Below are 14284 nucleotides of genomic sequence, written 5' to 3' on the forward strand. Positions count from 1 at the left end.
AAAATTTCAGACCCAGATCTTCCTGGAGGCCACGCTCCTCATTTGCACTGCTGCTTCCCTCCCTCCCTCTCTAAGTGAGAGAAGGCACCAGTGGGTCGCAATCACTGAAGGCCAGCGTCTCCAGGTCCCGAGGTCCAAGGTGGCACCACGCCCACGCCAACAGGCCGGCAGCAGCTCAGCACCGCTCCTAATACACGGGAGCGGGGGCGACGGCGGACGACGTCATCGCCTCGCGCCGCGCCCCTGACGTCCGCTGGGCGCCCCGACGCCGAGACTACGTTTCCCAGGGGGCCGCGCGCCGCGGTACTTCCGGCGGGCGGTGCCGGCCCCGGAAGCGGGAGCCCGAGCGCCGGCGAATCCCGCGGCGACAGGTCGGAGGGCGGCCGCGGGTCAGGAGCATGCAGGGTGGCCCTCCAGGCACGGCGCGCGGCGCGTTCGTTCCCCCGCGGCGCTGGCGGAGGCGCGCGGAGGCTCTCGCGTGAGCGGCGGTGGCCGGAGCGTCCCTCAGGGCGCCGGCGGGCGGGCGGGGGCCCGCGGCAGGGAGGGGGGCCGGGGTCGGCGCGTCCCTCGGCTGGGCGGGGGACGGCGGCGCCGCCATGTGGAGCGGCCGCAGCTCCTTCACCAGCCTGGTGGTGGGCGTGTTCGTGGTGTACGTGGTGCACACCTGCTGGGTCATGTACGGCATCGTCTACACTCGCCCGTGCGCCCAGGACGGCAACTGCATCCAGCCGTACCTGGCGCGGAGGCCCAAGCTGCAGGTGAGTTCCGGCCGCCCGAGTTCGGCCCGCTTCCTGAACCCTCCTCCGGGGACTGGGACTTTCTCCGCTACGCCATCACCCCGGAACTGAGCTGGGGTCCCCCCACCCCACCCGTGGCCCCTGGACTGCCGCTGCGGCTGCTGCTGGAGCTGGGGCTTTCCCTGCCTGCCTGAGCTGTGACCCTGGAAGTGGGCCTCTGCTCCCCTGAGCTGGTTAGGGAGCCTCTTGGGAGACAAGGGGATCCCCTCCCCAGAGTTGTAACCCCAAAACAAGGTTGGGTTCCTCTTCCATGCAGGCTGCAACCCCATGTCTGGATTAAAGCTCCCCTCCAGTGGGCAGGGACCCCACGACCGGGCTGGGAGTCTTCCCAGAAACCCATTTCCAAAATATCCTGTGTGAACTCTGACCTGACTCAGGCTTCAGGCACCCCAGACCCAGTGCCTGGTGTCCCTGTGTGCTCCTCCTTACACCATCGCTGGTCGGGAGCTGGAAAGCAAACCGTTTCCCACTTGGTAGCTGGTCATTGTGTCCTCTGAGTGACTGCCCATCTGACTAGCACCTCCTCCTCCCTCCCCAGCTCAGTGTGTACACCACCACGCGCTCCAACCTGGGCACAGAGAACAACGTCGACCTGGTGCTGAACGTGGAAGACTTTGATGTGGAGTCCAAGTTTGAGAGGTACTGATTGGGCAGCGTCCCCCGGTCAGTTGAGCACAGCGGACCGCTCTTACAGTTCTTACTGTGCATTCTGAGTTTCTTTTGGAACAGCTGTGTGACCGGCTGCGTGGTCTGGCCAAGGGCAGCAGATGTTAACTGGAGAAGTCTGTGTGCGGCAAGGAGCAGATGATGAATGTGTCATTGGGGATGCGGCCGTGATGGAACACACTGTTAGGGGCGGGGTGGGGTGAGGCTGGGATCAGAAGAGGAGAGTAGATTACAGTGTGACTCCCAGCAGCCCAAAGGGCAGGCACCAGGAAGGGAGTGACGTTATGTGGAAGAAGATGGCTCCCTGCTGTGCTGTCCTCTAAGCAGCACCCCACCCCCACCCTGTAGTTTGTGAGCATCACCTGTGAGAGGGACCGGGTGGGAGTGGAAGGAAGAGCAGGGACAGGAAACTAGGAGTGAGTGGCATGCAGCCTCAAAGTGTGTCTCAGAAACAAGTAACTCCCTGCCGTGGAGTCGATGCTGACTCAGCCACTGTGAAGCACAGGGTGGAACTGCCTCTGGAAGTCTCCGAGACTAGCTGTTAGTGAGAGTTGACCGCTCGAGCCATCGATTCTGACTTCTGGTTGACGTTAAAGGGCGCGGTAGAATTTCCCCGGTGGGTTTCTGAGACTAACTCTCGACAGAGTTGAAAACCTCATCTCTCTCCCAAAGAGGGGCTAGTGGTTTTGAGTTGCTGACCTTGCAGTTAGCAGCCAATTCATGACCATTGTACCTCCAGGACTCTCAGAGTAGGCCAGATGACAGAAAGGCTCTGAATACAAGGGAAGGGGGTCCAAAAAGTACCGCTGCTAGAGCTTCAGACCCACACGGGTCAATTCCAAACAAGATGTGTTTACACCGGCCTGTGGGACCAGCGGGTGGCTGCAGATGGGTTTTCCCAGTCCTGCCCTTGGAGAAAGAGGCCAGGCGAAGCAGTGGCTTCTGTAAGGATCTGCTGGGCCAGGTCCATTCAGGGCAGGGGAGCCAGCTCAGAAGGAACGTCACAGTGACTTCTCATTTGTCAGGGGTCATCTTGATGTTCACGAGGCTTATTGTAAAGACAGTTTAAGAAAATTAGGAAGCATGCTGATTGAGGGAAAAAACAAAGTTGCACTGAGAAATTTTTCCCATGACATCAGTGTACCTGTTCATTCTTGGAGGGTAGCAGGGACTGTCCTATGAACTTTTTGTTGGGAGACCTCAGACATCGTGCACCCTGCAGCCCTTCAGACTTCTTTGCGTCCCCCACACTGGCAGACCGTTTGAAAGGAACATCACGGGACTCCCTTGAGGACACTGCCATTGCCGTTTAGATGTGGCAGGGAGGGCAGCACGGCCTCAGACTCGGCCTGCACCCTAGACGAAGACTGTGCCAAAAAGGGGAGCTTCCCAATTTGGGGTGTTTGTTTAATGACGGTGTCTGCAGTTGTGTATCCTGGGAGGTCCCAGGCAAGGCAGCATCAGAACACTTGGCTTTGCTGCCGCCAGCTCCCCACGCAGCCAATCTCTGCTGGGCCATCTTAGCTCTGGAACCTGGGCCAGTAGCTGACGGCTGAGCTTCTAGGAGGCAAAGACAGCAAGTGCAGGCTCTTTGAGCTTCTGATGGATGACCTGGGGGCCATTTGGGAAGCATTGGGGGTGGTTCCACAGGCTCCCCAGAGCAGGGTTTTTGGGGGTGAGGAGCGGAGGCCCTCTGGGTAGTGGTGCCCAGCTGCCACCTTCCTCAGGAGTAGCACTTGCAGGAACTTTCTAACTCAAAGGAGCAGGTGTGGGGGTAGGGGTAGTGTGCAGGGTAGGCCCACCTGCTCGGTCTCGGCTCGGTCTGTCCCGTAGTGCTCGCTCAAGCAGGAGGCACTAAGTGAGTCCTGTTAGCTTCTTTCTTTTTGTCTTTTAATTTAAAATAGCAAAACCCCAACAAGCCCCTCACTATCAACGTGAGCACTTCCCCTGTGACCGCAGCCCCAGGGCGGCGGGGTGGGGTGAGGGTTGTAACCCTTGGCCAGGTGGCTGGGCCTCTGGTCTCTGAAACTGCCTAGCGAGTTTGCCACAGAAACCACGGCCCTGTGAGCGGCCCTGAGCCCTTCCAGGAAGCTGGAGCAGGTGGGTTTCCTGCTGGTGCCCCACGAAGCCTCGTGGGCCATCGGCACTGCCACTCGTGTGACGGATGCTGTCACTGGGCTGGTTTCAGGACCGTAAATGTTTCTGTACCCAAGAAGACGAGAAACAATGGGACACTGTACGCCTACATTTTCCTCCATCATGCGGGGGTCCTGCCATGGCACGACGGGAAGCAGGTGCACCTGGTCAGCCCTCTCACCACCTACATGGTCCCCAAACCGGAAGAAATCAACCTCCTCACTGGCGAGTCGACCACGCAGGTCAGTGCTTGGGGGATGCTGGGAAAAGAAACCATCTGAACGTTAGTGACGCGTGTCTTCTGCCACACCTCGACTGGCTGCCAGTTCTGACCCCAGGGCAGAGTAGAACTCTCAGGCTCCAGAAAGTTTGGGGAGATTCCATTCTCTTTAATCCCATCCTCACCACCACCTTTTAGAAGCCCCCTATGAATCTTCATGGAAGCAGACTGCTTTGTCCTCTTGCTGAGAGGCTGGCCGGTTTCAGTTGCCGAGGGCTCCACCTGCTGTGCTGCTCCCGGCTCCTTTCCAAGCCAGGGGGTTTGCGAGGTGGGCCTGCGAGGGCTGAGGGTTCCCAGCAGGGACCCTGATCACAGCCAGCACTGTGCGGGCAGCAGTACCACCCTGTTCTCGGCTGTGGCCAGATCTCGTGCCCTCTGGACAACGATGGCCTCTCCCTCGTTCCTAAGAAGCATTTCTCTTTGGTGACAGCAAATCGAGGCGGAGAAGAAGCCAACCAGTGCCTTGGACGAGCCCGTCTCCCACTGGCGGCCCAGGCTGACGCTGAACGTGATGGTGGAAGACTTCGTCTTCGATGGGTCCTCCCTGCCTGCCGACGTGCATCGCTATATGAAGATGTATGTGGCGTGGGGCGTGGCCCCTTGTGGGCCTGGAGGTTCTGTGCGTGGTTAGGTGGCCAGGCCTTGAGCATCCTCTTAGAGGTTTCTGTGCTGAGCACAAGGGGCCGGTCCTCCCTGTGGAGCAGGAGCTCCTGCGGCCCGATCCAGAGGTGGCTGGCATGAGATGCAACTGCTGCAGGCCCTGCCAGAGCAGAGGGTGGGGGAGGGTGGTGGTGACATAGGGACGACTTGGTGGTCTAATGGAAGTCGCCACAGAAGAACTGGAGCGAAGGAAGGATGGGTGGAGGATGTGCACCCTTTGCTCCGTGGTAGTGAAAGTGAAGAGGGAAAGTGCCCATTGGCTTAAATTGTCAGACCCTGTCCCTATCCCTCCCCACCCCCACATACTATCCTGTGTGTTAGCCTCGGGCTGTCTCTAAGCTTTGTACTAAGACGTTCCCCTCGAGATTTTTTATTGTATAGTTATTTGTCACTCGTTAACGATAAAAATTCGGATGTTGGGCCAACTTAAATTACCCCATGTCTCCCAGACCATGGGAAGTCCTAAGCTGCATGATTTGGGTTGGTCTCTCCTGGTGACTTGTCAGGACATTCCTGAGACATCTCTCTGTTCTTTAGCAGTCCGTGGTACTTTCAGCATTCTTTGCCAGCCCCGCATTCAGTAACATCGGTTCCTTGCACATTGTCAAGCTTTCACATGCGTATGAGGAGACTGCGAATACCAGGGTTTGGGTCCTGAGTCATGTCCAGGCTTTGTAGCACTCTGCTGAGGTCTTGTGCAGCAGCCTTGCCTAGTGCCACGTGGGCTTCATCTCTGCTGCTGCTGCTGCCTTCAGTGATCGCCCCACAGCAGCACAGGCTAGTCAGTCCTTGTGCTCTGTGCTTTAGATGGCGATTTTCCCACTGCAGCGGCCTGACAGTTATCCCCTCCCTCCCGTACTGGCAGCCCATTCACTCGTGCCCTGCTCTGCTACAGCATTTGAGGGAGCCAGTGTGACTCGCTGTGGACTGTTGGGATTCCTCGAGGTGAACCCGGGTTCAGGGGGCCGTAGACAGTCATTTGTCAGAAACTGACAATTTGTTCATGTCTCACTGCTGCAGGATCCAGTTAGGGTCAACAGTCCACTATCTTCCCATCCTCTTCATTGACCAGCTGAGCAGTCGTGTCAAGGATCTGATGGTAAGCCCTGGGTCGCCAAGGTCTTTACTCTGGGAGAGAGTCTGCACTGGGCGGGCGGGCTGACCTAGTGCCTCCAGATCTACCCGCCACTCGCTGCCTCTGGGGGCGGGATTCTGAGGGCCCTTGGAAGAGGCGGTGTGGTGTGTCCATGTGGGTTATTCCAAGGGCCCTGGGCGAAGGGGGTGGGTTTGTACAGCAGGAGCTTGAGTCTCCCGCCTGCTGCTTGGGGCGGGGCCTGGAAGGTGGGCAGTTTGAGGGTGAGGATGGGGTAGGTGGTGGTGGAGTGACCATTCCTGCCCCATGGTGGCCACTGCTTGTCGGGGTGCTGTGGACTGCAGCGTGGACAGTGAATGAAGCAGGTTAAAACTTGGCAGCCCTTCACAAACAGGCTGTGCCCATCCCTCTTTGACGCCGGCCAGGGGAGAGGTGGCTGGAAGGCAGGCTGGCTCAGCCCGGCCATACCAGGAGGTGATTGCAGATGGGACTGCAGTGATCGCTGGGGTTTGGAGGCAGGACTCCAGGCCTTTCCTCTTGGTTTCCCTCATCTAGAAGCTGCCCAACTCTGTAAGAGCAGGACCCCGCTGAAGGGCAGCCTTCCTGGGACGCCCGGGACCTCACTGCCCCCTTCAGGCCCTGGCTCTGGGTCGGAATGAGGATAGGGCAGCTGTGTGCTTTAGGAGGTGGCCTCGTGGCATGTGAGCTGACAATGGGACAGGGTACTAAGAGGGGATGCTGGCTGACTTAGGTCTGAGTGTGACGGACACGTAAAGTCATCGCCACTAGAGAAGAGACTGGCCCTCGGCTCAGGGGCAGTGAGACGACACAGCTGTCCTCGGGAGGTCCCTGAGGCTGGCTTCAGGAATGGGCGATGGCAGTTACTGGTGGGTCGCGTGCTTCACCCTAGGTCATCAACCGCTCCACCACGGAGCTGCCGCTGACTGTCTCCTACGACAAGATCTCGCTGGGGAAGCTCCGATTCTGGATCCACATGCAGGACGCTGTGTACTCCCTGCAGCAGTTTGGTGCGTCCTGCCCCTGACTCGTGGGCTGCTTCTGGCTCCGGGTTACCTGGGAGGGCTCCGTCTGGCCTGCTCGCTCCCAATCCCTGTACCCTCCCGTGCAGCCGCCCCGGAATTCTCCTCCGGACCATCGGCTCCCATCTCCCTGTGCCACTGGAAAGCGTGATTGCCGGAGCTCCACAACTTCCATTACACAGATGTTTCTCTCTGGACCAAGCGGCGTGACTGTCTGCATCCTGCTGCTGTGTGTGATGTTCGAATCACCTGCCTTCTTTTCCTCCGCAGGCTTCTCCGAGAAAGACGCAGACGAGGTCAAGGGCATCTTCGTTGACACCAACCTGTATTTCTTAGCGCTGACCTTCTTCGTTGCAGCCTTTCACGTGAGTGGTCTCCCCGCTGTTGCTGGGGTCAGGGGTGAGGCAGGGAAGCCTCTGCCTCTGTTGAGGTCAGTTTATTTAAGCAGTTTGGGAGGCACTGCACGGCCACGTGGCTGAGGCAGGGCAGGGGTGGGGTTGGCGTGGCCCACATGAAGGCCTGGAGCCCTGAAACCTGGGTGTCAGCTTCAGTGACTTGGGCTTCGTGTGCAGTCAGGGAGGTGGTTTGGTGGGAGGAGTTCCTAGAGCTTTCTAGTGACGTGCATGGTGAGAGTGCTGGTAACTCTCTCCAGAGAGTTCATGGAACGTGGGGTTAGACAACTATGGGAATGTTCTCGAGCCTCCTGAGCCCCCTACCATGTGACTTACCCACACAATCATGACGTCATATGAACTAGTGTGCTGGTTCCAGGTGGAAACGGGCCCACACTCCTCATTGCTTCTTTTTTTGTGTGTGTGTGGTCTGGTAGCGGGCTGTCACTTGATAATGGCTGTGTTATAGGCTTCCCAGATGGGTTGGGGCTCACGTTAGGTGGACTTCATTTTAAAACCACAGTTGGCATTTGCACGTGACCACTGCCAAGCTGCTACCGCCGCAGTGAACCTATTCTAGCTCACAGCAGCCTGGTGGCGCCGGGCAGGGCTGCCCCTAGCTGCCCAGGGCGTCATCTGCATGGGAGGGATGGCGGGTCCACCAGCTGTGTGGAGTGTTTTGTAGGCAAGCGCCTAAGCCAGTGTCGTCGCTATTGTATGGTCCGCGTATGTACGAGTAAGCTCAGGATGACGCTGCTCGTGCCAAGGGGCCCAGGGGCACAGCGGCATCCGGCATCCTTGGGCCTCTGAGCGCTTTGCCCGACAGGTTGGAGGCTGCCCAGAGCCGCTAGGGTGTATGTGCTGCTCCTGGTCGCTGAAGTTGGCTGCCTGTCAGTTTCTGTGACATCTTCCTTCCAGCTCCTCTTTGATTTCCTGGCGTTTAAAAACGACATCAGCTTTTGGAAGAAAAAGAAGAGCATGATCGGAATGTCTACCAAAGCAGGTGGGTGCCCTCGCTGAAGTGCCCCTGCTGGGGCAGTGACTGAGTTGGACCCCATTGTGCTCAGAGCATGGGATTGTGGCAGACGTGACTGCTTACAGACACAGGCCTCTGCCGCAGGCCCTGCCCTGGTGCCTCAGGCGCTTCCTGATGCCCTGTGCTTAGCTGACAGAGCTGCTCCCCATCCTGGCAGACCGCTGGGAAATCTGGCCTCTGAGCAGCGTGGGTCAGTAGAGGACAGACCCCCCTCCGTCGGGGCTGTAGTGTGTGGGGGCCTGTGGACCCCAGCCCCTGTAGTGTATGTGGGATTTGTAGGTCAAGATCCCGCAGTGCCTGCAGGGTGTGGGGTCTGGGTCTGGGCAGGTGAGCTGAGGTTGGAAGACTGGGATTTGGCCTGCCCTACCCTCAGAGGGCGAGTTGCCCTCCTTTGTCCCCTACCTGGAGCACCCCCCTCTCTGCAGCTGTCCTTTTGCTCGGTCTGTTTCCCCAGCTTTCTCCTGAGCCTCTGCCGAAGGAAGGCTCCTTCCCTCCCAGGTTGCTCACGTGCCCACAGACACTCTCCGTCTTCTTTGGTTTAGGCCCAGGAAGAACTGGGGGTCCCGACTACTCTGAGCACTGGAGAGCCAGGGTGGGTGTGCTCAGGTCGAGGTTCTGGGTTCTTCGCTCAGAGTCCCTGGGACACCCCCACCCAGCCCTGACTTCCTCTCGGCAGAGGTCGGGCTTCCCTAGCACTGAGCATCCTGCAGAGAACACGCTGAACAAGGGGAGGGTGGTGAGCGGAGGGTGACTATGGGCCCGGGTGCCATAGGTGTCTTGCCCTCAGACTCTGGGGCTTTCCCTGAGAGACCCTGCATGGTACCGCAGACGCACTCTGTGACTCGTTGAGGTTGTTCCTCCAGGCAGCCCTGTGTGGCCTCTGGTGGCGGGGAGCTCTGCTCCCCAGGGCCTCTGTCCCCAGGCTCCTCTTGAGGCACCTCGTTCGTGGTGGGCTCGCCCCTCGTGGATGTGCTTTGCATGCTTGAGAAGTCCTCAGGGCTTCAGTGCGCGAGGAGGCTGAGCCTGGCCCAGGATGACTGACGTGCACTCTGCTCGCCCACCTCCCCCCAGTGCTCTGGCGATGCTTCAGCACCGTGGTCATCTTCCTTTTCCTCCTGGACGAGCAGACGAGTCTGCTGGTGCTGGTCCCGGCTGGTGTTGGAGCGGCCATCGAGGTGAGTGTGTCCGGGGCCCCAGCACTCCCTGACGCCTTCTGTCCCTCTGCATCGCCATTGTCGGGTGCTTCCCCGAGGCTCCTCTGTGCTGATGGTGAGGGTCTCTGAGGAGCCGGTGTCCCCATGTGGCACTGGGTGTGTTGCCTTCTGAGCGCCGCCTGGCGTTCTAACCCAGAGCTCACGGGTTGAGCCGAGAGATCCGAGATGCCCAGTCATGGCAGCACCCTCTTGGTCATGTGGTTTAGCCCCAGTGGGGGCGTGCTTGGACAGGGAGCAGGGACTGAGTGGTTTTCGTGGGGTCCAGCATGTGGGTCACGTGTCTCCATGTGACCCCATCGGCAGTCAGAGACGCAGCTGGGAGGGTAGGGTGGTGAGGCTGTGAGAGAGGCCGGGCGGAGCTTCCTCGGGGTGATGGCCGAGCCAGGCCCGCTGAGGCCCAGGCAGCATCAGGCCCGTCTGAAGGGGACGAGCAGGCTGAACATGGGCCAGACTGAGGACAGCCAGGAACGGAGTCCTGCTCAGGGATTTCCTCAGAGCCTCGTTCTCTCCTCAGCTGTGGAAAGTGAAAAAAGCACTGAAGATGACTGTCACCTGGAGAGGCCTCAGGCCTGAACTTCAGGTGGGTTTGCTATTGAAATGACGGAGCCCTACCCCTCTCTCCGTCTACATCCATCTATCCCCCTCCGCTCCCTGCTGCTCAGTCCCTGTCGTGCGCACCTGTGTCGACCTCAGCTCACTGGGGATGGGGCGTTACTCCCAGCTTGCAGAGCCCGGGGTTTGCTGTGGGGCTCAGGTTGGCTTTCTGCAGGTCTCACGGAGCCTGCTACAAGCTGGTCCGTTTAATCCAGGTCTTCACTGTGGGATCGTGGGGTTGCGGGGAGAGTTCACTTGTGTTGGATCCTCCCTCCCAGGTCATGGAGAATTTTAGTCATGCGTGAAACATTCTGCTTCCTGTGGTGAGCTCTGTGGAGTTGGGACATCAGGGTTCAGAGAGTAGGACCTCGACGCCCGGTAAACTCGCTCACCATTGATGAGCTTGCTTAGCACACTGTCTAATACAGAGCGGTGTTTGTAGCCATTCCCATTGTGAGGCAGCCTGGGTCAGTAACACGCACACACGGGGCCCTGCTGGGAGCCCAGGTGCCACCCCAGGTGGCATGACATGTCCCTGAGCCAGCGCCCTGCCATGACCCTGAGCCAGCGTCCCCACGCTCCACATCTTGAGGTCCCTCTGGCTCCAGGAAGGCATCCCGTTGTCTGCCTCGAGGGCGTTCCCAGGCTCTGGGAGCACTCCCTGAGCAGAGCGCAGGCTTGCTCTGGCAGTCGGGGGTCGACCTCTGACTGTGAGGACTCCTGCCTTTCTCCATCTGGGCCACGTGCCTGCAGTGAGTGTGTGGAGTTGACTTGATGTTGTTGGATTTTCAGTTTGGCACGTCCAGTGAATCCGAGCGCAAGACTGAGGAGTATGACACGCAGGTGAGCTGGCCTGTGGGCGGGGACCGCCGCTGTCGCTCCCCAAGGACGGTAGGCTGGCTCTGACTCGTCCCAGCAGAGCTGTGCACTCCAGGGTTCCTGGGTGGCCTTGAACCTCCCTCCCCAGCTCAGCAGCTGAGTGCTTAACTGCTTGTGCCACCTGGGAAAGCCTATAACTAAGTTAACAGGGGGCTTCACAAAGTCTGTGGATCTGGAAATTTCCCCAGATGTCTTGAAGCTGCCATGTACGGGAGGCGGGGAAGTTGCTTCCCAAGTGTGATGGCTCACCCTGGGCCTGAGCACAGAATCCTAGCATGGCCGGGTCAGCTGTGGGACAAGGGAGACCTGCTTCTGCGTGTTCAAGGCTGCCTCGTGTTCCCGCAAGCTGCTGGTAGCTTCAAGCTGCCGGCCTTTCAGGGAGCCCACCAGGCCCTAGATTTCAAATGTAGTCAAGAAAGGGATGATTAAAGATCCTCCCTGTAGGCAGCACCTCCTAGCGAAGACCATCCTCTGCCTGGTGGCCCCAGGGACGGCCACTGAGCCTCATTGTGCAGGTGGGGCTGCACGGAGCTCGGCTCCCTGATGGGACATGCCTGGGTGGTTGGAACCTCAAGGTGGACTCTGAGACATCTGCACAAGCAGGCTGCCTGCTAGAGCTGGCCAGGTGTCTGCTCATCCCCCAGTCCTTGTTGAAGTTATAGAGACTCTCGTGTAGCCATGTCACTGCAGCCCCTCAGACGCTGCCCACCTGTATGTCTGTCTGGGGGTCCAGGGCTGTGGTCTCTTGTTTGCTTTTGTGCTGTGGGCAATGTGGGCTCGGGGGGCTTCGAGTGTGACTAAAGGCTCACCGGTTTCTTCCCGGCAGGCCATGAAGTACCTGTCGTACCTGCTCTACCCGCTCTGTATTGGGGGAGCTGTGTATTCCCTCCTGAACATCAAGTACAAAAGGTAGGTTTCTCCTGGAAAAGCCTGCCGTCTGCTAGACTTCTCAGTGGGAATTGGGTTTGGGGAGGCCTGGTGGGTGGCCGTGCTGTGCTACGCAAGCCTCGGTCATCCTGGGCTGTCCTTTGGGCTTGGGGTGCACAGTCGTGGGGGATAGCTATGCTCCAGGGCTGTCTCTCAGCAGTAGAGCCCTGAGCCCAGTTGCGGGTGGCTGTAGCTGGGGGCACCATGCAGAGCAGGCGCCAGCCCAAGGTGCTGGGGGGCGGCCTTGGGTGGGCCGGGACTCCTTCGGGATCCCGTCTCTCCTTTGTTCTTTGGGGACAGCAGTGGGCAGACTGGGCTGCCCTGGGAGCCCCTCGGCTGCTCTCCTGTGGGCACAGCTGTCTGCAGGCTCACTGGGCCTTGTGCTGACATCCTGTGCCGGCCTCTGCCAGCTGCCTGTGCCTCACCAAGTGGCCGGGCTTCTTTCTCCGGACCGCAGTAGAGTTGGTGTGTGACTGGAGGCTTTTTGAGAAGGTCGTGTTTCTTTCTTTTGTTCTTTCAGTTGGTATTCCTGGTTAATCAACAGCTTTGTTAACGGTGAGTTGGTGTGTCTCTCCCAGCACGTTCTCATGTGTGTGTATTGCCTCCCCCCGCCCTGTCCTCCAAGCACTGCCAGGTTGTCCTGTGCGCCCTGGGATGTGGCTGGCGAGAGCTGATGGGCTGCTTCGTGGGCAGAGCTGGGGCGGGCGGGCGGACAGGCTCACGCGTCCTGTCTGTGTTCTAGGGGTGTATGCCTTCGGCTTCCTCTTCATGCTGCCCCAGCTCTTTGTGAACTACAAGGTGAGCCAGCTCCCGTTTGCCTCTCTCCGCCCCTCGCCCTCCCTGACTGGTCACTGACTGTTACTTCTATCCACAGATGAAGTCGGTGGCCCATCTGCCTTGGAAGGCGTTCACCTACAAAGTAAGTGGTGGCGGGCGCCTGGGGACCGAGGGTTTTGAGGATAGAGGGCGAGATGTACATCTCCAGGTCTTTTCCTCTGGGCACCTTTTGGGGGCTTTGAACCAGCCTGAGCGCGTTTCAGTGGTGGTGGTGCTGCAGCGGCTGTGTCTGGCTCCGCAGGCATTCAATACCTTCATCGATGACGTCTTCGCCTTCATCATCACCATGCCCACCTCACACCGGCTGGCATGCTTCCGAGACGACGTGGTCTTCCTGGTCTACCTCTACCAAAGATGGTGAGTGGCCCCATCAGTCGACTCCCTGCTGCCATGCACAGGGCTGTGTCGCACATCCCGTTTGCTGCTCCGTTTGAATTGGTTCACTCCTTGTGATGTGTCGCCCCCACTGGGACTGACTGCATCAGTGGTCACACACCAACCCCTCCTCCCACCACTTAGCAAGGCAGGAAGGGCATGCGTGCTGCCTGCCAGGTCTCTAGCCCGGGTGCCAGGGCCTGCCTGGAGGTTGCTGCTGCCCCCTGTGGAGGTGAAGCTTCCCCGCTGCACCCCCTGGTACCTCTGCGGAAGCACTGCTGGCCTGTGCACCTGCCCAGTCCACACCTGGGAGCAGCCGGCCCTCTGCAGCCAGTGGGCATGGCAGTGGGGTGCAGTGGAAAGGTCTTCACCATTTTATGAAGGAAGAGGAGGGTTTACAGATTTAGATGGGGCTGCGAGGACGGCGGGCGGAGAGGAGCAGTGGGCAAGGTGTTGCACACCTGCCCGCCCCCTGCTCCTAGAGGCACTGCCCTGGGGAAGTGTGCGTGGGTGGGATGTGGCCAAAGCTGGTGCTGCCGTGTGTCCCTGCAGGCTTTATCCCGTGGATAAGAGCAGAGTGAACGAGTTCGGGGAGTCCTACGAAGACAAGCCCAAGCGCAAGCCCCACCCAGACTAGGCCTCAAGGCTGTGGGAGCCGCCCACCGGGACTGCCGGCCAGCCGCCCACGCTCACTGTGTCTCTCTCAGACTGTGGGTTCACTGAGTGTTTCTGGAAGCTTTGGTGGGGGTCCTGGACGTCACCATCTTCTTCGTTGCCAAAACCTCTGAACACACCTCGTCACTCTCCCAGGTCCCCTTTGGAAAGAACTGTTCGCACCTGGCCCGGCCCAGGACCGAGTGCCCTCTGCCTGGAGCCCCTCCGCTTGGCCACCCGGCACGAGGCAGGGAGCTCTGCCAGCTCACAGGGTCCCCGGCACCACAGGCGTCCGCGCCCCGAGCGGAGCCAGGGCGCAGGGCCCCTTCCACACAGTCCACTTTTGCTTTTTCCACCTGTTCTTTCTGAGGACTTCAGGTGCTACCTGAATTCATTCCACACGGACTCTCGGGGATCAAATAGCCTTTCTGCTCTTTGGTTTAAAAATCTTGATTCTTTTAAAGCTTAATGTATGTATGTAAGTAAGTTTCTATTTTAAAGTAAATTTCTCTCACGGTAACGTTTCCTTCACCTGCTGTAAGCGTGAGAACATTCCAAGCGTCTGAGTTGAACCCTCCCGCTGCCCAGGTTTACACCTGGCTCTTTTCCTAACCACGTCTCAACGATGCCAAGGCAGCGTGCACACGCGTTCTTTCTCAGTGCAGGAGGGTGTGGGGTTTGATGTGCTCTGGGGTTTAAGTGGA

General features: G+C 59.1%; 1 protein-coding gene across 1 annotated transcript; it reads left to right on the plus strand.

Moving 5' to 3' along the window:
• Nucleotides 1–336: 336 nt before the first annotated feature.
• CLPTM1L (CLPTM1 like) lies at nucleotides 337–14111 on the plus strand. The gene is made up of 17 exons (XM_075540861.1): nucleotides 337–758; nucleotides 1336–1436; nucleotides 3652–3841; nucleotides 4310–4455; nucleotides 5560–5638; nucleotides 6543–6660; nucleotides 6943–7037; nucleotides 7983–8067; nucleotides 9172–9275; nucleotides 9829–9894; nucleotides 10701–10751; nucleotides 11614–11696; nucleotides 12235–12269; nucleotides 12457–12512; nucleotides 12589–12633; nucleotides 12793–12908; nucleotides 13479–14111. The coding sequence occupies exons 1-17, from the start codon at nucleotides 597–599 to the stop codon at nucleotides 13561–13563; spliced, it is 1617 nt and encodes a 538-aa protein (XP_075396976.1). The 5' UTR covers nucleotides 337–596; the 3' UTR covers nucleotides 13564–14111.
• Nucleotides 14112–14284: the final 173 nt, after the last annotated feature.

This window comes from Tenrec ecaudatus, chromosome 2, assembly GCF_050624435.1.
Source record: "Tenrec ecaudatus isolate mTenEca1 chromosome 2, mTenEca1.hap1, whole genome shotgun sequence".
NCBI lineage: Eukaryota > Metazoa > Chordata > Mammalia > Afrosoricida > Tenrecidae > Tenrec > Tenrec ecaudatus.

Excerpts from the sequence above, each read along its gene's own strand:
- CLPTM1L (XM_075540861.1), top strand. The coding sequence starts at position 597 with ATGTGGAGCGGCCGCAGCTCCTTCACCAGCCTGGTGGTGGGCGTGTTC. Across the intron at positions 1,437-3,651 it reads GTGGAGTCCAAGTTTGAGAG|GACCGTAAATGTTTCTGTAC; the intron begins GTACTGATTGGG and ends GGCTGGTTTCAG. Across the intron at positions 5,639-6,542 it reads GTCGTGTCAAGGATCTGATG|GTCATCAACCGCTCCACCAC; the intron begins GTAAGCCCTGGG and ends GCTTCACCCTAG.